Source organism: Elephas maximus, chromosome 2 (assembly GCF_024166365.1).
Source record: "Elephas maximus indicus isolate mEleMax1 chromosome 2, mEleMax1 primary haplotype, whole genome shotgun sequence".
Classification (NCBI taxonomy): domain Eukaryota; kingdom Metazoa; phylum Chordata; class Mammalia; order Proboscidea; family Elephantidae; genus Elephas; species Elephas maximus.
In genome coordinates this window covers 82,023,698-82,047,401 of record NC_064820.1, presented here as the reverse complement: position 1 = coordinate 82,047,401, position 23,704 = coordinate 82,023,698, and the positions used below count along the sequence as shown (strand labels likewise).

The 23,704-nt window shown below is 40.0% G+C and overlaps 1 protein-coding gene across 7 annotated transcripts in view; it reads right to left on the bottom strand.

Annotated features, from left to right (window-relative positions):
- Positions 1–23,704, bottom strand: part of PDE8B (phosphodiesterase 8B) — a 310,368-nt gene that overhangs the window by 124,472 nt on the left and 162,192 nt on the right. For all 7 annotated transcript variants that reach the window (XM_049866266.1, XM_049866271.1, XM_049866276.1 and 4 more), the window contains 3 exons: positions 13,577–13,767; positions 10,260–10,319; positions 8,023–8,080 (listed from right to left, as the gene is read on the bottom strand). In XM_049866266.1, coding sequence (XP_049722223.1) covers positions 8,023–8,080; positions 10,260–10,319; positions 13,577–13,767 — 309 coding nt within the window. The remainder of the gene's footprint in view (positions 1–8,022; positions 8,081–10,259; positions 10,320–13,576; positions 13,768–23,704) is intronic.

Sequence of the window (23,704 nt, the reverse complement as noted above, 5' to 3'; positions counted from 1 at the left end):
AGAGCAGGTACTATTACTCCCTTTATAACGAAGGTTGAGAAACTTTATTATAAACACTCACAGGAAAATAAACACACAGGGGCATAGTATGCCTCTCACCCTTGTGAATTACTAAAACGCCTTTGCTTTATGTTGTGCTAATGAAAATCTCCGAAAACCTGACACTGGGCATGCTCAGTCTGCACCACACAATGAAATGACCTCCTCCAGGGGAGACGACATTCTTTAATTCCTTCCCCAATATTCAGAGGGCCTACCATGGAGCTCCACAGGTGACAGGCACTTAAAACTTAATGGGTGAGTGAACAGACAGATAAGCAAATAATAAAGCTGAAGAAAAGGGAAATACACCTTGTCATTCATCAAAGAGCCAGTAATGACCCACTGGATACTGGGCATGAGCTGCTCCAGCCCAAGGCTTGAAGGAGAGTAGAACTTTTTTTAATTGTACTTTAGATCAAGGTTTACATAACAGACTAGTTTCTCATCAAACAGTTAGTACACATACTGTTTTATGACATTGGTTAACAACCCCATGACACGTCAACACTCTCCCTTCTCAACCTTGGGTTCCCTATTGCCAGCTTTCCTGTCCCCTCCTGCCTTCTAGTCCTTGCCCCAGGGCTGGTGTGTCCCTTAATCTTGTTTTGTTTTATGGGCCTGTCCAATCTTTGGCTGAAGGGTGAACCTCAGGAGTGACTTCATTACTGAGATGAGAGGGTGTCTGGGGGCCATACTCTCAGGGTTTCTCTAGTCTCTGTCAGGCCAGCAAGTCTGGTCTTTCTTTTTGAGTTAGAATTTTGTTCTACATTTTTCTCCAGCTCTGTCCAGGACCCTTTATTGTGATCCCAGTCAGAGCAGTCAGTGGTGTTAGCAGGGCACCATCTCTAGTTGTGCTGGGCTCAGTCTGGTGGAGGCTGTGGTAGATGTGGTCCCTTAGTCCTTTGGACTAATCTTTCCCTTGTATCTTTAGTTTTCTTCATTCTTCCTTGGTCCCAAAGGGGTAAGACCAGTGGAGTATTCTAGACGGCTGCTCACAGGCTTTTAAGACCCCATATGCTACTCACCGAAGTAGAATGTAGAACATTTTCTTTGTAAACTATGTTATACCAAATGAGCTAGATGTTCCCTGAGACCATGGTCCCCACAGCTGTCAGCCCAGCAATTTGGTTCCTTAGGGAGTTTGGATGTGTCTATGCAGCTTCCATGATCTTACCTTGTACAGGTTGTGCTGGCTTCCCCAGTACTGTGTACTCTCTTACCATTCACTAAAATGACCACTTACCTATTGTCTATTGTTTTTCCATTCCCACTCCCTCACCTCCCCTGTAGCCATCAAAGATTGTTTCTATTTGTCTGTTAACCTTTTTATGAATTTTTACAGTAGTGGTCTCATACAATATTTGTCATCTTGTGATTATTTCACTCAGCATTATGCCCTCCAGATTCATCCATGTTATGAGATGCTGCACAGATTTACTGCTGTTCTGTATTGTTGCGTAATACTCCATTGTGCGTATTGTACCACAGCTTGTTTATCCATTCATCTCTTGAGGGGCATCTAGGTTGTTTCCATTTTTTTGCTGCAATGAACATGGGTGTGCATATGTCTATTCCTATGATGACTCTTGTTTCTGTAGGATATACTCCTAGGAGTGGAATTGCTGGATCATATGGTATATCTATTTCTAGCTTCCCCACCACCAATTTTTTTTTTTTTTTTTTAAAGAAGCACCATGTCATTTTCCAAAATGGTTGTATCATTTTGCATTCCCACTAAGAGTTTCAATCTCCCCGCAGCCTCTCCAACATTTGTTATTTCCTGTTTTTTTTGATTCATTCCAGTAATGCCGGGATGAAATGGTATCTCATTTTAGTTTTGATTTGCATTTCTCTAATGGCTAGTGATCACGAGCATCTCCTCATGTGTCTGTTGGCTGCTTGAATGTCTTCTCTGGTGAAGTTTCTGCTCATTTTCTTTGCCCATTTTTTTATTTGGATTGTCTTTTTTGTTGTAGAGGTGTTGGATTTTCTTGTAGATTTTAGAGAGTAGACCTTGGCTAGTTTGTAATAGCCAATTTTTTTCCCCCAGTCTGCAGGTTCTCTTTTTAATCTTTTGGTGAAGCCTTTTTTGGGTTTGATGAGCTTAAGTTTTTAATTTTTAGAAGATTTCAGTATTTAGCTTATCTTCTGGAGCTTGTATGTTGTTGGTTGTAGTTTGTATCCTGTTGATGCTCTAGCATTGATTGGGGCCTCTAGCATTGATCCTGTTTTTCTTCTATGAAATTCATAGTTTTTGGCTTTATATTTAGGTCTTTGACTCATTTTGAGTTAGTTTTTCTCTATGGTGTTAGGTATGGGTCCTGTTACATTTTTTTGCAGGTGGATATCCAGTTTCGCCCACAACATTTGTTAAAAACACAGTCTTTTCCCCATTTGATGGACTTTGGGCCCTTGTTGAAGATCAGGTGACCACAGGTGGATGGATTTACATTTGGGTTCTCAATTCTGTTCCATCGGTCAATGTATCTGTCAGTGTATGAGTACCAGGCTGTTCTGACTACCATAGCTGTATAGTAGGTTCTGAGGTCAGGTAGTGTGAGTCCTCCTACTTTCTTCTTCTTCTTCATTAGTGCTCTACTTATCCGGGGCTTCTTCCCTTTCCATATAAAGTTGATGATAAGTTTTTCCATCTTTTTAAAGAATGTTGTTGGTATTTGGATCAGTATTACATTACATTTGTAAATTGCTTTGGATAGAATTGTCATTTCAACAATGTTCAGTCTACCTATCCATGAGCATGGTATGTTTTTCCATTTATGTAGATCTCTTTTGGTTTCTCGAGTAGTGTTTTATAGTTTTTTTTTGTATACGTCTTTTACATCCCTGGTTAGATTTATTCCCAAGTATTTTATTTTTTTAGGGGCTGTTATAAATGGTATTGTTCTCCTGATTTCCTTTTCATCATTCTCTTTATTGGTGTCTAGGAATCCAACAGATTTTTGTATGTTTATCTTGTATCCTGCAATTCTGCTGAATCTATTACTTCTAGTAGTTTTCTCGTGGAGTCTTTTGGGTTTTCTATGTATAGTATCATATCATCCACAAATAGGTACAGTTTAACTTCTTCATTATTAATTTGATGCCCTTTCTGTTTCTTGCCTTATTGCTCTAGCTAGGACCTCCAGTACTATGGAGAGTAAAGCATTTTTTACTTAACAATCCTCAAAGTAATTTTGTAAACACTTATACATACTACATTGTTCAGTGGTATACATGAAATTGAGCACTTCTCTTACGTGAGCATGTCGACACTTAGATGAAAAAATCAGAAAAGAAAAAAGCAAGTAAAAAGTAATAACGGAACAGATTTAAGGACAATTCTACTTATGAATGGGGGAAATGTCTCACATTTTCATTTATTAAACACACACACAAACATCACACAAAATTTTCTAGGCATATGGTTGGTGAACTATTAAGTAGAAAAATAAGTAACTAGAACTCTAAAGTGTTCCAAACTACACAACCACGTTCTTTTATCTCTCAGATAGCTAGACAGGTAAAGGCAGAGAGTACCAAGCCTTGCTGAAAGACATACTTCTTAGATTTCTTTCAACCAAGTTGGCCAGAGAAAGAATCAATCCCTTTCCCAACCTTCCCACTCCCCTCCGCACACTCTTCCACACATCTGGGTTGACGGTTTCTCCAAAATGGGTACCTTCAAAGCCTCCTCACTTTTCCTATGCCTCTGTTACTCCACTACTTCAGGTAGAAATTGCTAAAAAAAAAAAAAGGGGGGGGGGAGTTATAAAAATATACATAACGAACATCCAGTTGCCATCAAGTTGATTCTGACTCCTAGCAACCTTATGTGTATCAGAGTAGATCTGTGCTCTTTAGGGTTTTCAATGGCTGATTTTTTGGAAGTAGGTTGCCAGGCCTTTCTTTTGTGCCACCTGTGGGTGGAGTTGAACTTTCAAACTTTTGGTTTGCAACTGAGTGCAGTAACCATTTGCACCACCCAGGGATTCCCATAAGAGATACACTTTCTTTCATAAAAAAGGAAAGTAAACATGATTAAGTTCCGATTTAGCTATAACAAAGCTCTGAGGGTTGTTGGGTGATGCTTTATAAAACACAAAAAAGGGTCCGTGATAAAATACGTTTTGAAGATGCTGGAATAAACAGTTAGGCAGGTGTCTTTAGGAAAGGACTTCTTAGAGCATTCACTACGCTAACTAGCAAGGCTGCTGGTGTGCATAGTGGGTTCTCCGTGGGGGACAGAGTCTTCAGTGGTTTCCCAAATTTATTTGATCACAGAAGTCTTTTTCATGGAACACCTATTAAGAGTTTTTGGAATACTTGTGCTCCATGGAACAGCTTAGGAAATACTATTCTGGTGGACTCAATATGGAGTTGAGTGGAACAAGCATTTGTATCTTGACTTTGTCATGAGTTTGGCAAGCTATTTTGTCATTTTGAACTTGTTTCCTCCTCTGCAAAAATGAAGAAAATATGAAATCCCTCATATGTAGATGAGGATTAAGTAAATCACCTAGAAATGAGCCTGACAAATAATAAATCCCAGCTCCCCACTTCCTCCTCCACAGTAAGCCTCTCGAGGGCAGAGAACTGTCTTACATTTGTATCCTTGACACACCTAGTGCACTGTGCTACACATGGTAAGCGCACCACAAATACTCACTGGATTGAATAAGATCATCTCAAGTAGAAAAGGAGGCAGGCAGAGGTTGAGCTAAAAAGAGTTACAATGGCCCCATGCTACGATGCTGGCTACTACAAGGCTCCGGGCGAATAGAACATCAATGCAGTGGGCCTCTTACAATGCTCTACAAAAGGCTTCGAGGGGACTTGTGGAAGATCTGATGCACAGCTTGTTCCCAGATCCCCACACAGGGACCACAGACTGAAGCGCTGGCCAATTAGCTAGCAACACAGGGCTGAGTTTCAGCAAATGATTTAATACATTCAAAACAACTCAGAGATGGGAAACAATCCTCACGGAAGGCAAGAATAGCTGGCATATTTGGAAGGGTGCTTGAGTAGAGAGTTGCCAAAGGCAGGATTTTGCCTAAAAAAGGAGACTAGCCACCTGGAGATGAGCTGCTGCAGCTCTCACGCCACAGAAACTCCGGGGGGAAAGACTCCATAGGAGCCCAGAGTATTTCAGGGTGCACTGACCTAGCTGTTAACAGCCTCAATGGCGCTTGGTAGTACGAATACCAGGCGGCCCCTGAGAGGTGATGCTTTCCAGTCTCCCACAGAGGGTTTTATTCACTGGGGCTCGCTGAGGAAATCAGCAACATACCGGAGTGGAGAGAAATTAAACCTTTCAGAGCAGCACAGACAGGTTACAAAATGTATAAAAAGAAAACAATGGAACTTTCCCTCCTAAATTTACTTAATAGCATTTGCTCTCAAAGAGTGCCAATTATTTCTCCACAATCCTGCCCTCAGGACAAGACTCCATCCCTCCAAACTACACCAATTGGTATAGCCACTGGAGGCAGAATCACCGAACAAAAAGCAGAATTTTAAAAAGACACTCAATAGCACCTACACAAGGTCCTAGCTGACATAAGGTACAGGTGTCATTGCCGTCTCCAATCAGTCCCCAGGTAATGAGGAAAATCTACGCCCTTACTCTGAGGTCCCAACTTAGACTTGAAGGACAACTTTGGGGAACAGAAGATCTATGAAATCTGTAACTAATTTTAGCGCTATTTGTCAGAAAACCAGAAAATAAGTCTCAGCCATGCAGCTTCTTTGCCCACTTTCCTTTTGTGACTCTCCATTCCAGAAACCAAAAGCATTATCTTATGCATTCTCGTTAAGCTACAGCAGCATATGAGACTAGCCTTCTGAACCAAATGCCAGCCTCTGAGAGAAGAGATGACAGACACAAAAGGAAAGTGCCAGGAGAGTGAAGAACACTGCTAATTAGAAACATTCCTTTCTATTGCATATTGTGAAACACTGCCTTGACTTGAATATTTTTTACAGCATTGTGACTTCCACACTAAAGCACAAAACAACTGCATCACAAATGCTTTTCTGTGTATACAACAAAGAAGGGATTTTTTTTTTTTTTTTTTTAAACCTCAGGGTAGCTAAGCACCATGGCTTAAAGCACCAAAGGAATTTCACAATTCACAAGGAGCAGGCGGTGCCCTATTTCTAAAGGTCTGATGTGTAAGGACACATCACATCATCTACCTGAGACTCAGATTACCCCTATCACAAATGACCTTGAGATCCCGGGTAAGTCCAGTTATTTAGTTTGTTGATAAGTCATCGGAGTAATCAATCTTCATCTTCAAGTTGAATATAGGTGCTATTCACATAGCTGTGACTCAAAAGTTTTTCTTTGCTGATGTTTATGGTTTAAACCAGGAGCTCACAGCACGCTACAGGTCATTTATTTGAGTTTAAATTATCTGCAAATGTTGCGTAACTCAACTATGGAACTGTACCCAATTATTTTCCAAAGGGACATTTTTTTTTAATTACGAATAATACATGCTATTATAAAAAAAAAATTCAAACACATGAAGTGAGGTCCTTCATAATTTTTTTATAAGGATTTGTTTTCTTCTAATATTACAAAATATAAAACCTGTCACTATTGAGTCAATTCCAACTCATGGCAACCCAATGTGTTGCAGAGTATAACTGCTCCACAGGGTTTTCTTGGCTGTAATCTTTATGGAAGCTGACTGCATGCTTTTCTTCAGTGGTGCTGCTGGTGGGTTCCAAACCATTTGTGCTACCCAGGGACCTCCTCCATTAAAAAATAGCTTTCTTCTGAAACTATGGCCCCTGGACACTCTGCTAACTCAGAAATGAAGCTATTCCCGAAGTCCACCTTAAAGCTAAAGGTTAGACAGACCTATAAAATAAATAATAACACCCGTGAGGAACGTGCTTCTTAGTTCAATCAAGTATACGAGGCCAAATGGGCAACATCTACACAAAAGCAAAGACAAGAAGGCAGGAAGGGACAGGAAAGCTGGACAAATGAACACAGAGAACCCAGGATGGAAAGGGAAAGGGGGAGAGTGCTGACATATTGCAGGAATTGCAACTAATGTCACAAAACAATTTGTGTATAAAATTTTGAATGAAAAATTAATAGGTACTGTAAACTTTCATCTAAACACAATAGAATTAAAAAAAAAACAACTTATAAAAAAAATCACCTATATGTGACCAAACGATCAACAATTGCATTAAAACAAGATGAGAATGAAAGGGGCAGTGAAACCAGATTAATAGAAATGGAACAACCAGACAGAAATAATCAGAATGCTCACACACTATGAAGAATGTAACCGATGTTATGGAACAACTTGTGTCGAAATTGTTAAATGGGAATCTAAACTGCTGTGTTAACCCTCACAGAAAATGTATTATTAAAACAAACAAAAAAAACCCACTTCTTTTAAACATTCATGCTTTGATTGTCTCTTCCCACTCCTTCCTTCTTTTTTCAACCTACTGCCATCATCTTCTTTCCGTTTGCACACACACAGTTGCCTACAACCAAACCTTCAGCCATCACGTGCCTACTCCTATGGTACAAGTTATACTCAAGCACTAGTGAACATGGCACCTGGACGTCAATTTTGTGGACTTATTTATATATGGCCAAACTCACTCACTCACTCACTCTCTCTCTCTCACACACACACGTTAGTCGTATTGTTATAAATGAAATTACTTTGGGACTACAGAATTTTGATCTGATGTAATAAGGTGTGTTTTTATATTGTTATAGATCTGTAGCTAAAATATATAAAGTTATGAGAGAAGAAGGGGAAAAGTTTGACTAGCAGGTGCTTGTTACTATTCCATTAGAACAGGGTTATTTCCTTTCTCTCAGAGTCCTGGAGCGTAATTCCCTCAACAGTCATATGTGGCGATTTTATTTTGCTGTTAGCAGAGAGTCAGTGGTAAGAAGTCTGCACCTACAGAGGTTGTGGCTCATCGTCTACGTACCCTGTTGAAGCCAGCATGGAGAAGTGGAAGGACAGAGGCCTCTTCATGGTCACCCGATCTGCAGCAAAGCAGAAAACATGGTCACTCAGCAGATACAAACCAGGATTACTCATGCCAAAACACGGAGATAGCGATGAGGCAAACATAGCCTTAGCTCTAAGAGTGGCTTCCTAACCAACATACACCTTCCTTCCTATTCCCACACTAGCCTTCCAAATGCAAAAAAGACAAAGACAAAAAATAAGAAAAGCTCCACAGTATGCCTGAAACTGTCACCACAGGTACATATGAGTGGCCTCCTCCAACTCACAGCAGCCCTTTGGAGCTGGAGCAAAGCTTAATAATAGCAGAGGGGAGCAGTGGACTGCTCATCCCAGAGACTCAAGTCCCTATTTCTGCCCCTAAATCTTCTGGAAGCACGACACCCGACCCAAGACCTAGCTGGGTCCAACTCTCAGTGAGGAAGACAACTGACATTATAGGCTGCATGACCCCATGGCCAAATGGGGAGGGGAGTGCCATCAGGAATGCCAAATTAGAAGGGAAAGCTCCTATCATGAAGACATGCTGTAGCTAGGGCCCCACTACTACAAGAGAAACAGCAACCCTGAGCAAGTAACACAGGGTACATACCCTGGAAAACAGGCAAGGAAGATGGAGGAACTGAGAGAATATAGCAAAAGAAATTCCTGTGCTTATTTGAAGCGTTACCTACAACTGATTTCTGCCCTACAAGGAAAAGTTGTCCTCCCTATTCCTTTTTTTCCTCAAGAGCTCAAGGCTCTACACTTCTCTGAACGAGAAATCATCAGAGGCACCAAGAGTGTTCCAAAAGTATTAATGTTCTATTCCATCAACTTAGTGGCATAAGACACTAAGTATTCATTTTATTTTCACTCTTTATATATATGAAGTATTTTATTTAAAAAATGGGGGGAGAAAGGGGGGAGGGGTGAAAAAACAACAAGAAATAAGCCATAGTAACCTTTACTTAGCAAGGACTAGTAAATATTTTTGCTATATGAATAGGATAAAAGTCAGGAATAAGTGGAGTAAGTCAGGCTTAGGGAAAAGGCTGTGTGGCCAAGCACACTTCTGTTGTCCACAGCCAGGACTCTAAGACCTTGTTCAGATCTCAGAGTCCATAGAAGATAAAATACAAGCAAGAGGGCCAAAGAAGACTGATTTCACACCTAGGGCTCTCCCACTCATTCACCTAGTGATCCCATATCCCACCAGGATGGGGAGGTGGTAAACAACCAATGGGGACAATTTCTCCACACTTCTCAGACTGTTGCCAGCGGAAGGTGTCAAACAAATTGAAGAGACACAGCTCCTAAAAAAAGACTCCAGGAGTAGCAGGCAGGTAGAAGTCTTTGGCAAGGGCAAGCCTTTAAAGCCATGATTTCCCACTGTACCAACAGGGCCTTGGAATGAAGTATGTCAAGTCTACCCTGAGCCAGCCTTGCCTGAGGGAGGCCTAGTCTTTCCTGTCTGAGCTGCTGGCTTGTCAGCTCCTTTGTTGCCAAGACTGTGAACATCACGATGGGGCAAGTGAAGCAGATCTTAGGCCCTAATTAAGGTCTGTTCTCTCCAAAGCTAATGACAGCCATTAAGGGACTACAACAAATTGTGATACTTGCAAAGGTTCCAACCATCAAAGCTTGTACAAACAACTATTTTTCCTGCTGATTCTTTTATTTTAAGTGCTGGCCATTTCAAACAATAAACCCGGCAGAGCCAGTTTGGCATCCTACAGTCTAATTGAACCTACAGCTCAATCCTTCTTTGCCTTCCAACATTGGCATAAATCCTTCTGTCCTGCTTCTAGCCACAGTGGATTTAGTGCCTCTTTGTTCTCATGGTACCATTTTTCTTCTTTAGTGAAAACCAAGCATTTTCCCATTTCTTTTCTTCAAAGAAAAGATAAATTAGAACAATGTTCTCTGCAGACTTCCTCCTCTCCAGATTTTCTATTCATTTTTAGTATATACCAAGCAATCTTTTTTTCCTGAGGTGTGTAAGGGTGTGCTAATAGCAATTAAACATGATAAAGAGAAAAATCTAAGTATTTCCAGAAACTTGTGAAACAAAACTCCCAAATGCAAGGGCTAAGGTTGGTATCGTAGGGCCAAAGAAATGCCCATTGCTTGGCGAGCTCAAAGGCTAGATGACGTCAGACACATGTTTCAGATGAACAGTACTACTTCCAGCTGGGGATGGGAGGGTGTGCTTACGCTTGTGAAACCACCGCAAGGATCACCGTGTGCTCGGAGGGATTTGTGGCCCGGATTGACCTGCAATGAAAAGGCTCCGCGTCAAACAAGGTGATCTGGGCTTTGTTACATTAACGAATGTGGAACGTCTTCACTTTGAAAATGGCACAAAATCAACTTTTTCTCTAAATGAAATAAAGTCTGAAAATGCATGAAAGACAAGAAAGAGAGATGCCCTTGTGGGTTAGGTCAATCTCTTTGTTTTATTTAGGAAAAAAAAAATTTTTTTTTTGAGCTTCTAGGCAATTATCCAACAGGTCAGACCTGCCAATTTTCCACTTCAAAAATTGGCAAATTCCACTTAAATTCCATGTTTCTGATTGAAATTCCACTCTGCAAAAAACTGGCAGTCCTACAATCCTCTAGTTATCGGTTTGTACTTGGGAAGCTAATTGGGCTGGATCTTTTTCCTTTTAAAATAGTAGATAGTTCAGAAAGCTGACCTTAAAGAAGAAAGTGCTTGCGGGCAGCTGGATATACAAATGCAGGTCAAAGCTTATTAAAGAAGGTACAAAAAGTTGTCCACATTCTTCTGTTGTATCATTGTTTGTGCTCAAATACTTTTAAATAACTGGGTCATCAGCGGGGGCTGCGAAATGCTGTAATATAGTTCCTGCCACTATAATTATATTTGTTGAATTATGACAAACATGTATATAGTTAGCTTATTCCTTAGGATTGTAACAGGATCAAAATATACAAAAATGTTGAATTTTGAAGTCCCTGAATCTTCTTAGATGTGCTGTACTACAGCTCAGATTCTGGATTATTCTGGTCAGGGGGTCACAATTTGGATGAACTTTTAACAAAGTGTCACATGCTTGAATCTTAGTATAAATGTGAATGCTTGTTTGACCTATTCCCTTGGTCTGGCCTCTGCTTATTTTGTGATCCCTCAGAAGGGAAGCATCATCTCCAAGCACTGAAGGAAGGTCAAGGCTACTCCTGAGTAATCTGTGAAACAAAGTGTGTTTGTTTTTCTTTCTGACTATTGGTATTTCCTCTGTTCTCCATTTTAATGTGTTTGCTCTACTTCTCTCCCAGGGACAGCCGGTTCATACCACTTCATCCTCTATGGACAACCCCACATTTTTCCTGACCTTTCTCAAAAAAATGTACCTTCCCCATGTCCTATTCCTTGAGACCTCCATCTATGAGGGCAGAAGGCTCAAGAAAATGATCAGCCATTGTATTCCTGGAAAGTGAAGTTTCCCCTTATACATAAATGGTATTTGAATGAGTTCCTTTGGAGAGAATACCTTAACTCACTAAGAGGCAGGAGGGATAAGTCAATATCCCTCCAATGCTAACACAGACCAAGCCCATCCAGCCACCCTACAGAATGGGTCCTGCTAGGGTGAATCTACACTTATTTTATACTTAGAAGCCTACTGGGTAGTTAGCAGAAATACCAGTCAGTGCCTAACGAAAAGAATGCACAGTGTTTCAGGGGCATACTCTAATCTCCAAGAAAACACTGGAATAGGCCTTCGGTGGGCCTATTCCACCCCAGTGATGAGTCAAGGATATGCTGCTGGGCTACATTGTAAGGGGTAAGCCTTAGAGCAGAAGCTAAAACACACTATAAACATAACTGGGCCAGAGCGCAAGTTTTCTTGGCCTCTTTAGGGATTGGCTTCCATCTTTTGGGTTACTCCTTGCTGCTTCCCTCTTTCTCTCATCCCTCCAAAGGGACTGATCTGGTAAGAGGGACCTATGTCTCTTCTTGGTCGAGAGGACTAAGGGAGAACTGGTAGGGTGGCAGGATGGGGAGGCCAAGGAAGCAAGGGACAGCCAGTCTAGCTCAAAATCAGAGATCTAGGGCCTATGTGGCAATAACGAATGTGTATCTGCCAGGAGTGTATTCCCCACACATGTTAATAAATCACTACCACATGTGCTGGTAGTGAAGCACTCGGGAACCTGGCTAGCCTCTACCTAACCAGTAACGGTCAGCAAACACACTGCCAGGTATGTACACCTGGCTTCCGAATGCACAGATAACCACTGTTTTTCTGTGCAGCTAAGCCAGAGATGCCTTATGCTAAGAAACAGAGCCACAACTCTTTATGCTTAAGGAAGAATGTAAAACTTATCTGCTAAACTGGCTTTGTCTGAATTAAAAGATTTCTTATTAATTTTTGAATAGCTGACACCTTGAATCACTCTAAGTATGCACAAAGACTGCTATTTCTACCATACGATCTTGTACGAAAAGTAAATTAAGACCAAGAAAAAAGACATACTCAGTATAAACGACTCAATTTGATCCCAAAAAGCATTTAAAAAGATTTCTTAATGTTAAAAATGCCATCCAAATATTTTATGACCAAATATACACATTATTAAATAAATAAGTGTGAAAAAATTAGCTTATATGAAACCAGTAAAACATTTTAAAATAGGTTCCTTAAGAAAAATTCTTCTTTGGGAAACTGAAGACCACCAAAGAATAGCAAAGGCAATGGCTATGAGGAAAAACTTGTCTTAATCCATAAGTTTCATGTCAGGTTACCAATGGCTCCAAGAAGCCATTTCCCTACCTTTCTTTTCACTAATGAATATTCAAGAACATTCCAGTTCCATAGGTGATTGGAGTCTGGCCTGGTCTATCATTTAATTAGTGACCTCTTCCCTCTTGCTTCAAAGCATTCCACTTCTGCTAAATCGATCAGTTCATCAGTGCTACCTCTTATGACTATGCATTTATTTATGAACAGGCATGCTTTTCCTGCCCAGAACACAAGGATTTCTATAAACAAGCAGGGGGCTTGGGTCCCTGGAAGATTTTCTGCTGCTGCAAAGTGGCTGCCTTTGCTCCATTACTGGGAAGCCTGCTGTAGGAGCTAACCATCTGTGTCAGGGACGGAAAAATTTCTATTTCACACATTGCTGATGCTCACTTTGGGACAGAATAATGATTAAAATCTCTGGTTTAAATCCAAACCGTATCTGTGTAATAAGAACTGTGTGAATTTTAATGTTGTTCTTGAAATATGAGCAGCACTTGGCAAGGTGGGGGAAGGCACCCTGAAGTTTTCTGTGGAACCCAGCTCACACTTCCAAGTTCAGTGCAACTCAAACGTGGAAAAGTAGGAAAGGCAAGAGAAACCTGCAAGAGGAGCAAAAGCTTTCATCCCAGAAATCAAACATACTGCTTAGAAATGTCAATACATATTTTAGAAATACTTGGGATGGAATGAATCACATCTGTGAATGAAGTTCATATTCAACTATTAAACCGACATTTACTAAGCACGTTAAATCCAGGAAGGTACCTGCACACAGCTTCTGCATCAAAGTTTCGAGTTTGCCTGTGATCAATAACGATAATTTCATGGTGCTTATCTAAAAAGCACTCAAGGGCTGACTCCGGAGTCCGAGAGATATTGCACCTGTAGCCGGCTCTGTCACAGGCCCACCAGAATCCGTCACTCTGACTATCTTCCTTCGCAAAGATCAGCAAAACCTGAAACACACAGAGAAGGTCATCCTGTTAGAAATCATCATCTTAGGGACTGGATTATAAACATGCCTATGGTCTGCTGGTTAAAAATGTGGCCACTGGAGAGAGGCTGCTGGTTCAAATCCCAGCTCTTCCACTTGGAAACAGTGGATCTTTGAAGAAGTTACCTCATCTCTTTGGTCGATAAAGATCTCAAAGATCTATAGAGATGTTAACTGTGAGACAAAGACCTGAACAGTGCCATGTAAGCTCATTGTGAGAATTGAATGGCTGAGCACAGAATAAATGCTCAATAAGTCTAGTGGTAGTTGCCATTCACTACAACTGTAGATAGTTTAACTTCCTAATTAGCTTTGTTTTTAAGTAGATTAAGCAGTAAAATTGTTAACAGGATAATTGACACAGATGAAACTGGTACACACACACACACACACACACACACACACACACGGTTCCAATGCAAATGGTGTTTGCCTCACAATTCCAGGAGGACAACTCTCTGAACTTAGCACTAAAATACCTATAATAACACAGAAAAACAAGGTGCACAAAACAACCTCAAAAACTAATTCTAATACTCAGCTCTTGCCAGAATTTGAAAAGAATGATCATGAAATATGAAACTGATGGAGCTAATTTGAGGAAAATTTGCCTCATTTTGCCACCTTGAAAAGCACAGCCCCACCCACAAAGACGGTAGCAATATTTGACATATCTTCCCTCTCATTGTTCTCTGGCTCAGAGGCCCAGATTTTCTACCAGCCAGAAGCTTTACCACCACCTGAACGTATTCATTTATTTACATGGTTATGGTCTACCTCTCCCACTAGAATTAAGCTTCAAGAGGGAAAGGGCTTGCCTGTCTTGTTCTCTTCTGTGTCCCCTGTGCCCAGCACAGGGCTGGCACTTACCAGATGCTCAGTAAATTCTTGCTGAATGAAAGAATAACTACAAGTAGGGTTTTTCTGAGAAGTTCAAGAGGGGTTTAAAATAACAGAAGTAAGACTACCTCATAGCAATAGGTCTAATAATAATAGCAAAATAATCTCAAGATATTGATAAGGCATTTAATATTTTTTCAGCACCCATTTCTGATTTAAACAATCAGGAATAGAAGGACAGTTTCTCAACATGAAGTGCTTTAAAGCCAACAGCTATTATCATTCTTCCTGGTGAAATATCAAATGTGTCTCATTTAAAATCAGAAGCAAGACAAACAGTCCCACCATCACCACAGCATTTTTAAAAACATTTAACAATGGAGAATCAGAAAATAGAAACAATAGTATCATGAACCTTCATGTACCCATCCAATCACATCAGCAAATATCAACTCCTAGCCAATCTGGTTTTATCTCTATCCCTACCTACTTCCCCAAACTCTCGTATTATTTTGAAGCAGTTCCCAGATATCATATCATTTCACTCATAAGTACATCAAGGATGCATCTATTAAAACAAAGACTCTTCTAAAAACACAGAAACAAACAAAATCACAATACTATTTACCTAAAATCCCCCAATAATTCTTTAACACCATCAAATATCCAAATGTATCATAAATGTCTTTTTCTACACTTTGAATCATAAATCCAGTAAGATTCCCACCTTGAAACTATGTTAAGTTTCCCTTAATCTATAGGTTCCCCTCCATCTCTTTTATAAATTACAAATCAATAAGACAAATACTAATCACTCAAAATAAAAACAGATAAAGAGATACAGAAGAAATACAAATGGCTGATAAGCATGTAGAACTGCTCCATGTCATTAATAATCAAAGATGTGCAGATCTGACAAAGGCTTTTTGAAAATGTTCAGGTGGGCACAGCATTACAGTTGATCTAGCCATTCCAAATTGATCTGATACAATATTTCTGGAAAGCAATTTAGCAACATGTAATAAATATCTCGTAATTCTACTTCTAGTAATATATCTTAAGGAAACAGAATTGGACAAATATTTGCATGTCTTTTTATTGTAGTAATATGTATTTAATTATATATTACTTTATGAATATTACAATGTAAAAAAACCTGAAAACAACATAAACGGGAAATGGTCAAAGTATGGCATATTCACATAGTAGATGGTTATACAAAAAAAGAAAAAAGACTTTTTTTTTTTGTATAACCATCTACTATTAGCTGTTAAAATATACTTTTTAAGCATATTCCCATACTCAGAGCTATAGGAAATGTCTCTACTTAAGTGCCAAGGGTAGTACACCAGTGAGGAGGACATCCACTTTCTGTAATAAAATCTTAAGCTCTATCATTCCTGTCTCTGATAATAGAGTATTTTCAATAAAGGTTGTAGTTGGAATGCTTCCTTTTAATATGGCAAACACTCTGTGATTATATATTTTAGAAGTCCAGAGTCATATTCTCAGACTTCAAAACCAATTGGAGTCAAGAGCAGGTATACATACAGAAACCAATGCTCATTGGTGGTTACCAGGAATTGGGGTGGGAGGAGAGGAGGGAATCACTCCGGATAGTAGTCACTTGTTATTTTTGGTAATGGGAAACGTAACACTGAATGTGCATGAAACGCAGTTTGGTCAAACTAAATGACGTCATTAAGAGATATGCAAGAAAAAAGGTTGTTTTTGGTAAATGCTATGATATATAATTTCGCAGCAACAGCAATAACCACCAAAAAATATACCTGTGGTTACAAACATATGTATGCATGCATGTGAATAGGTATGTATATATGTGTGCATAAATAACAAAACACCAAACCCACTGCCGTAAATAGATGCATCTTTTATATATATATATATTTTTTATTTTTTATTTTTAACAAAGCACATGAGGGGTACTTACAGATACTTCTTAGACATAACCAAACACCTGGCAGGATTGGTTTTCTGGGTTTGAAATCTCAGAATGTGTGATAGGGTGAATGTGTGTTGCACGTGGCAAAGACATGAATTCTGGGGTGCCAAAAGGTGGAATATTTTGGATTAAATTACAGTCCCCCAAAATATATGTTTTAAATTCTAACCTCCATGCCTGTGGTTACAATACCTTTTGGGAATATGTGGTATCTGTAATGTTAATGAGGCAGGATTAGTATCGGGTGTACCTTTAGTCAATCTCTTTTGAGATTAAACAAGTAAGCAGAGGAGAGGTGGGGTAAGATAGATGCCAAGACACATGGAGGACCTCCAAGGAACTAGGAAGCAGAAGCTGAGGAGACAAGGACCTTCCTCCAGAGCCAACAGAAAGAAAAAGCCTTCCCTTAGGGCCAGCACTCTGAATTCGGACTTCTAGCTTCCTAAACTGTGAGAAAACAAATTTCTGTTTGTTAAAGCCATCCACTTGTGGTATTTCTGTTATGGCAGCACTAGATAACTAAGACAGGACCATGGTCTCGAACAACTTGGCCAACTAGCATAATATAGCTCATAAAATTTACGTCCTACATCCTAGTTTGGTGAGTAATGTCTGGGGGGCTTAAAAGCTTGTGAACTGCCATCTAAGATACAACTACTGGTCTCTACTCGTCCAGAGCAAAAGACAAAGAAGGAAACCAAAGACTCAGTCAGAGAAGAAACTAGTCTACAGGATGAATAGCCTACACAAACCATGACCTCATCTACCCTGAGACCAGAAGAACTAGATGGTGCCTGACTACCACTACCAACTGTTCTAATAGGAGCCGCAATAGATGAATCTTGATAGAATGGGAAAAAAATGTGGAACAGAACTCAGCTTCTTAAAAAGTTCAGACTTACTGGACCACTTAAGACTAGAGGACTCCCTGAGACTATCCCCCTGAGGTACACTGTCAAACTGAACCGAAACTATCCTCTGAGGTCACCTTTTAGCTAAATGACAAATTGTCTCACAAAATAAAGAATATCACATGTGAATACTGCACTCCTTTAAAAAATCATTTATATGAGACCAAATGGCCAACAATTACTCTAAAGGAAAGAAGAGAAGGTAAGGAGACAGGGAACCAGATTACTGAAAATGGAACAACCAGAATGAAAATAATGAGAATGTTGCCACATTGTGAAACATACAACAAATATCACTGAAAAACCTGTGTAGAAATTGTTAAAAGGGAACCTAATTTGCGGTGTAAACTTTCACGCAAAAAATTATTTTTACAAAAATCCATTGTAGTACCATGAGTAGGTTCAAGTACCTCAGAAAACTCCAACTTCAAAAGTCACTTCTTTCATTCAACCAGCTCCCCAAACCCCACCTCCACAAGGACTTTCTGGACAAGGGCACTAATTTCTCCTCACATCTTCCATGACTTCTCCCTTCTAGGTGTTTATCCCAAACATGAACTTATCCTTATTTAATTTGCCTAAGGTCTCAGATATGAACCCTGACTTCAAGCCCCCAAGTCCACTTTCTGTATCATACTCAGGTACATTGTTGCCTTCCTTGTCCCTCCACAATGAAGTCCTCATTCTATTGTGAATTCTAAATTTAAAGAAATGACCCTGGTGGGAAAACCATCTTGAGCTTGTCAGTGAGAACCAAGTACCTTTAATCATCACAAGTCCTCAGGAAACTCTGTGGAAGTCAATTGAGCTCCAGGGATGTGAGTTCAACTTAGGTTGAGGTTTAGGTGGTAAAACTCCATAGCTCGAATGTGCTAAATAATGCAAACTTGCAGTTGCAGTAAGACATTTCCTTTCTTATAGTAGTATTATGAGAGACCCTTGGGAGAAGTCCCTTTATGGGGCTTGAGACCATGGTACCACTGGTGACAGAGGTCAGCACACTTCCCTCCTTTCTGAATGGTATCCTCATTGTGTTCTTAGAGGTTCAACTGCAGGTCATAAGCAACCTACCCCCACTATCTGCCCTCACACAGAATTCTTGGACAACTGAAGAACCCACCTTTGGCTATGCGGCACGAGCATGTTTGGACCCTACTTGGTTCTACATTGACGGGGAATACAGGAAAGTGAGCCCCTTTTGGCACTGGTCTGTCTATCTCTCAACGTCCTGGCATTTCCATTTCATACAATAAACAGAATCAAAGCTCAATCTTTCCAAGAGGGTAGGCATCCCTAACTTGGCCTATCATTTTCTGTTTTCTCAAATGCCATGTTTCCAGGAAAGAAATAATATATTTTTCACCATGATTTTAACATCTTCTCCTTATCCCATGGCTTGAAATCACACCCTGGTAACACATAAGGCAGCTACACTTACTTAGAGCACACTCTAGGCTGGAACCTGTCACTCCTCAGTTCAAGGTGTTCCTCAAATCTTTAGCCAGAGTTCTTTCTAGGAAAAAAACAGGAGGTGCTCTCTCAAGAGAAGCAAAGGGGATGGGCTTGTAACTTTGGTAGTTAAAAGGAAGCCTGCAAACCGAACTATTAGTAAAGGAGTCACAATGAAAAACAAGTAGAATAAATTGGTTTGTGCCAAAAGTCAGTAGCCCTTCACTTGATGCAGCTGTGGTACTACTAAAGTGAGAAACTCAATATGCAAGAGAAGGTGACGGAAATTCTTGTGTTTCTCACCTGGCTAGCTAAATTTCTAAACAAGACCCTCAACAATTCATATTTCCTTATGCCTCACTGTTTGACTAATACAATAAGAACACAACTCTATTCTCATGTTGGGCATTGCTACAGGTATCACTAACCTCATCTCTCTTTTGTGACCTCAAAATAACTGCAACTTGTATTCATTTGTCTGAAGTGCCCTTAAACGTTAAAGGAGCGTTCCACTTTTGAAAAAAAAGATAATGTCATTTATTCAACAGATATTTCCTGAGCACCTACCATGTGCCAGACACTGTTTTAATTGTTTAGGGTACATCAAGGAACAAAATATGGATCCCTACCCTGATGGAGAGGCCCTGTCGGTGCAGTGGTTAAACATTTGGCTGCTAACCAAAAGGTTGGCAGTTCAAATCCACCAGCTGCTCCTTGGAAACCCTATGGAGCAGTTCTACTCTGTCCTATAGGGTCGCTATGAGTTGGAACCGACTCAACGACACATAACAATAACAACCCTGATGGAACTTGCACCATAGTGGTGGAAGGGCAGACAATAAACAATAGGCATGATAAAAAGTAAATTACAGGGAATGTTAATAACTGGTGATACATGAAAAGACAGGAGAGCAGGGTAAGGGGATCAGGAGGAAGGTACTGGTTATAGTATTTAGTAGGGTGGTTAGGGTAGACTTTGCTGAGGAGGTGACATTTGAGCAAATGCCTGAAGGAAACAGGAAAGTAAGCCAAGTGGACATCTGGGGGAAAAGCATTCCAGGCAGAGGGAACAGGTCGATAGGCCCTACAGCAGACGTGTCCCTGGGGTGTTCAAGGAACTGCACAGAAGCCAGTATGACCAGAGAGGAGGGTGGGAGGGTAGAAGAGGAGGTCAAGTTCACAGGAGGGAGCTAGAGATCATGGTGGGGTCTTGTAGACCATTTTAAGGGCTTAAACTGGATTTCACATGGAAACTTGCAAAACTAATTGAAGACAGGGAGCACTTATGTTATAAAAGCACTCACTAGAGAATTTCTTTGGAAAGCATTGAAAATTCTTTCCATTTATAAAAATTTAATTTAGAAAGACAAATTTTCAATAATTTAACTCCTAAGCAAAGTGAAAATCTAGGGGAATAAAAATGACACATTGTAGAGTAAAATACTATAGCAATCACCTTTTTTTGGCTGTCTTCCCAGCTCAGGACAATTATCCCTTCTCTAGGAAATGCCCCTATAACTCATAGTGGTGGTCCCAAGTAACCAGTTGATTAGACTCTTTGTTCCCATCTGCAAGGCCACAGCTGGACCAATGATATTCTGTTTCTGGGAATTTGGAACCTGAGCACAGAGACACAGAGGCTGGGAATTGGGATCTGTAGCCCATTAACAGCAGAGATGTTGAAGGAAGAGCCCAAAACTCTTGCTGCCAAGGTACTCAGAGACGGCCCACTGCCACCCTTCCCAACATGGCTTCCAACTCTCCCTCAGATTCTGCAAAAATCTCACTCTCTTTCTAATACAGTTCCTGTTTATTAACTTTTTGTATAAGGCAGCTATTACTTGCGATCAAAAACAAAAATCAAAGAAACAAAACATTAAGATAGTCCCTCTTCAGCTTTAGAAATTACCACTATTTAGTTTCTTTGTTAGATGTGGCCATTAATATTTATTGCCATTCACTGAGACAAATTCCATAAAATTTTGCAATATGCTAAAAAATTCATCATCAAAGGCAGACACTTGAACTTGATTTATAAAGAGTAAAAACAATTGGAACCCTTCTGCATGCTCTAAATGATATGCTTGACATTCATTGAAAGAATATTTACTGATGATCTATTACGCATAATGTTGAATTAAGAACTGGGTAAGCAGCTAGTTATAATACGTGTGCTAAGAAGTGGTGAACATAGACACACATAGCATGGATGTAGCACCCAGGACAAGAATCTAAGCAGAGGAAGCACCAAGAGTAGAAGATAAAGATCTGATCTGCAGTAAAGTCTGGGACAATGAGGAAATATCTTCTTTGCACAGCAGGCTTTGACCAACTTTAGTTCTATTCAGGGTCAGAACAAGACTACAGACAGTCCTCACTTTGCATGGTAGTGCCAACCCAAAAAAACCAAACCCACTGCCGTTGAGTCAATTCCGAATCATAGCGACCCTAGAGGACAGAGTAGAAGTGCCGCATAGAGTTTCCAAGGAGCACCTGGTGGGTTCGAACTGCTGACCTTTTGGTTAGCAGCCGTAGCACTTAACCACTACACCACCAGGGTTTCCCACGGTAGTGCAGGACCATAAAAGCGACCTTGCAAAGCGATCTTTATAACCAATGGGAAAATTGATTGCTCCGTGACCTTTCAAAATTTTTGTCAGAACGTTAAACTCTTATTGTCAGTTATGAATGCATTATTGTTGTTGTTGTTGTATGTCATCAAGTCCATTCCAACTAATAGTGATCCTATTGAACCAAGAAGAACTGCCTCATAGGGTTTTTTAGGTTGTAATCTTTGTAGGAACAAATCACCAGTTATTTTCTCCATCAGAATGGCTGGTGTGTTCTAACCACCAGCCTTTTCAGTTAGCAGCTGAATGCTTAACCATTGTGCCACCAGGGCTCCTTTATTTATGGATTGAATTGTGTCCCCCAAAAATATGTGTTGTAAATCCTAACCTCTACGTTTGTAGTTATAATCCTATTTGGGAATGGATTGTCTTTGTTATGCTAATGAGGCAGGATAGTGTAGGGTGTATTTTGAGTCAGTCTCTTTTGAGATATAAAAGAGATTAAACAAGCAAGCCAGTAAGCAGACATGGGGAAGAAAGATGCCACACCATAGGAAGATCACCAAGGAGCCAAGGAACATGGACCTTCCTCCAGATCCGAAAGAGAAAGAAGCCTTCCCCTAGAGCTGGGGCCCTGATTTTGGATTTCTAGCCTGCTAACTGTGAGAAAATAAATTTCTGTTTGTTAAAGCCACCGACTTGTGGCATTTCTGCTCTAGCAGCACTGGATAACTAAGACAACAGGGAAGTGGAAAAAATAGTAAAATTAAGATTTATTTAGTACACTGCAATTTAAAATGTTAGAAACAGAATTAAAAAAATTTTTTTTTCTTTTTTAAGTAGTTATTAAGGGTAGTTTAAACGGTACTTGTCTTCTTCTGGTCATATAAATTAAGCTATGGAACAAGCATCTTTTTTATACCTTGGCACAATGTCACACTTGTGTGAATCAGCTTCTAACATTTTGACCTCTGTGCTTTCAACGTTGTGAAATATTGAGTTCCTTTAATTAATGTGAAGTTTTTTGCTAGCATCACTTCCTCTGGGACATCTTCATCCTTTTTCTCATAACCACTTTCCTCATTAATGTCTTTAAGTTTTCTATCACTAACTTCCTCTGGCTACAAATCTAGAATCTCTTGAAGGTGGCAGTGTCAACATTCACCAGTCAGCTCTTTCTTTTACAACTCTATTTACATTCAACTCAAATTTTACTTCCAGCATTATCACTTTTCACTTCTTTGCTGCACTTTCATTTTTGTTGGCCAATTCTCTCTTTGAATTATTCATTTTTGTAAAATGTCATGTACGCTTACTACTGAGATACAAGGAAGAAACACAACTACATGCTTTGCTGTCTCTGCTTAAAATGATTTATAGATAGAGACCAATTGCCAACACTTTGAAAGAAGTGACACAGTTGGTCACTGATCATGATGCACATCTGTGATTGACACAGTCATTCATAGGCTGAAGGGATAATGGCAAAGTTTATACTTTATGCAGTTACAGTTAGTAGACTGTGGCAACTGAAATTTGAACCATGTTGTTGGAGGCCTGTTGTTATTTAACTAAACCATGGTAACTGAATTTGCACATATTGGAACTGTGCAAAGCAGGGGCTAACTGTATTGTTTTTCAAATGTAACTAAAAAGACTGACATGCAGGGTATCCCTCTATCTCCAGGGAGAACTTGAGCTAAACCTTCCTGGAACCACAAAGTTTAATTCAGTTTTTACCCTAAACTAAAATGCTGAACTAAGGGCTGATCTAGAACAGGGCCAGGAGAATGAGGTGGAGGGGCCTGGTGTGAGAGGCTGTGGGGAGCTAATGTAGGGGCTGCAGTTGACTGGAGGGTACCAGTCGCAATGACAGAAACAGGGGCCATGACTCTCCGGAGTTCTCAGAGCAGGAAGGGACTCTGGGGAGCATGGCAGAGCTGGAACCCACATCTCCCAGCTCCTTCCTCAGTGATCTTTTCACACCTCAAACTGACGTTGTCTTCTTTGCTGGAAATCTTCATAATCACTCCTTTTACAAGCACAGAAAAATATCTTTGAGGATAGCAATAATGTGTCTTTTGTTAAATTAGAATGAAACTATTTCTTCTGGTGTAGGTTAAATACAAAAAAGATGAAAATAAAACTACTCTTTCTTATATTAAA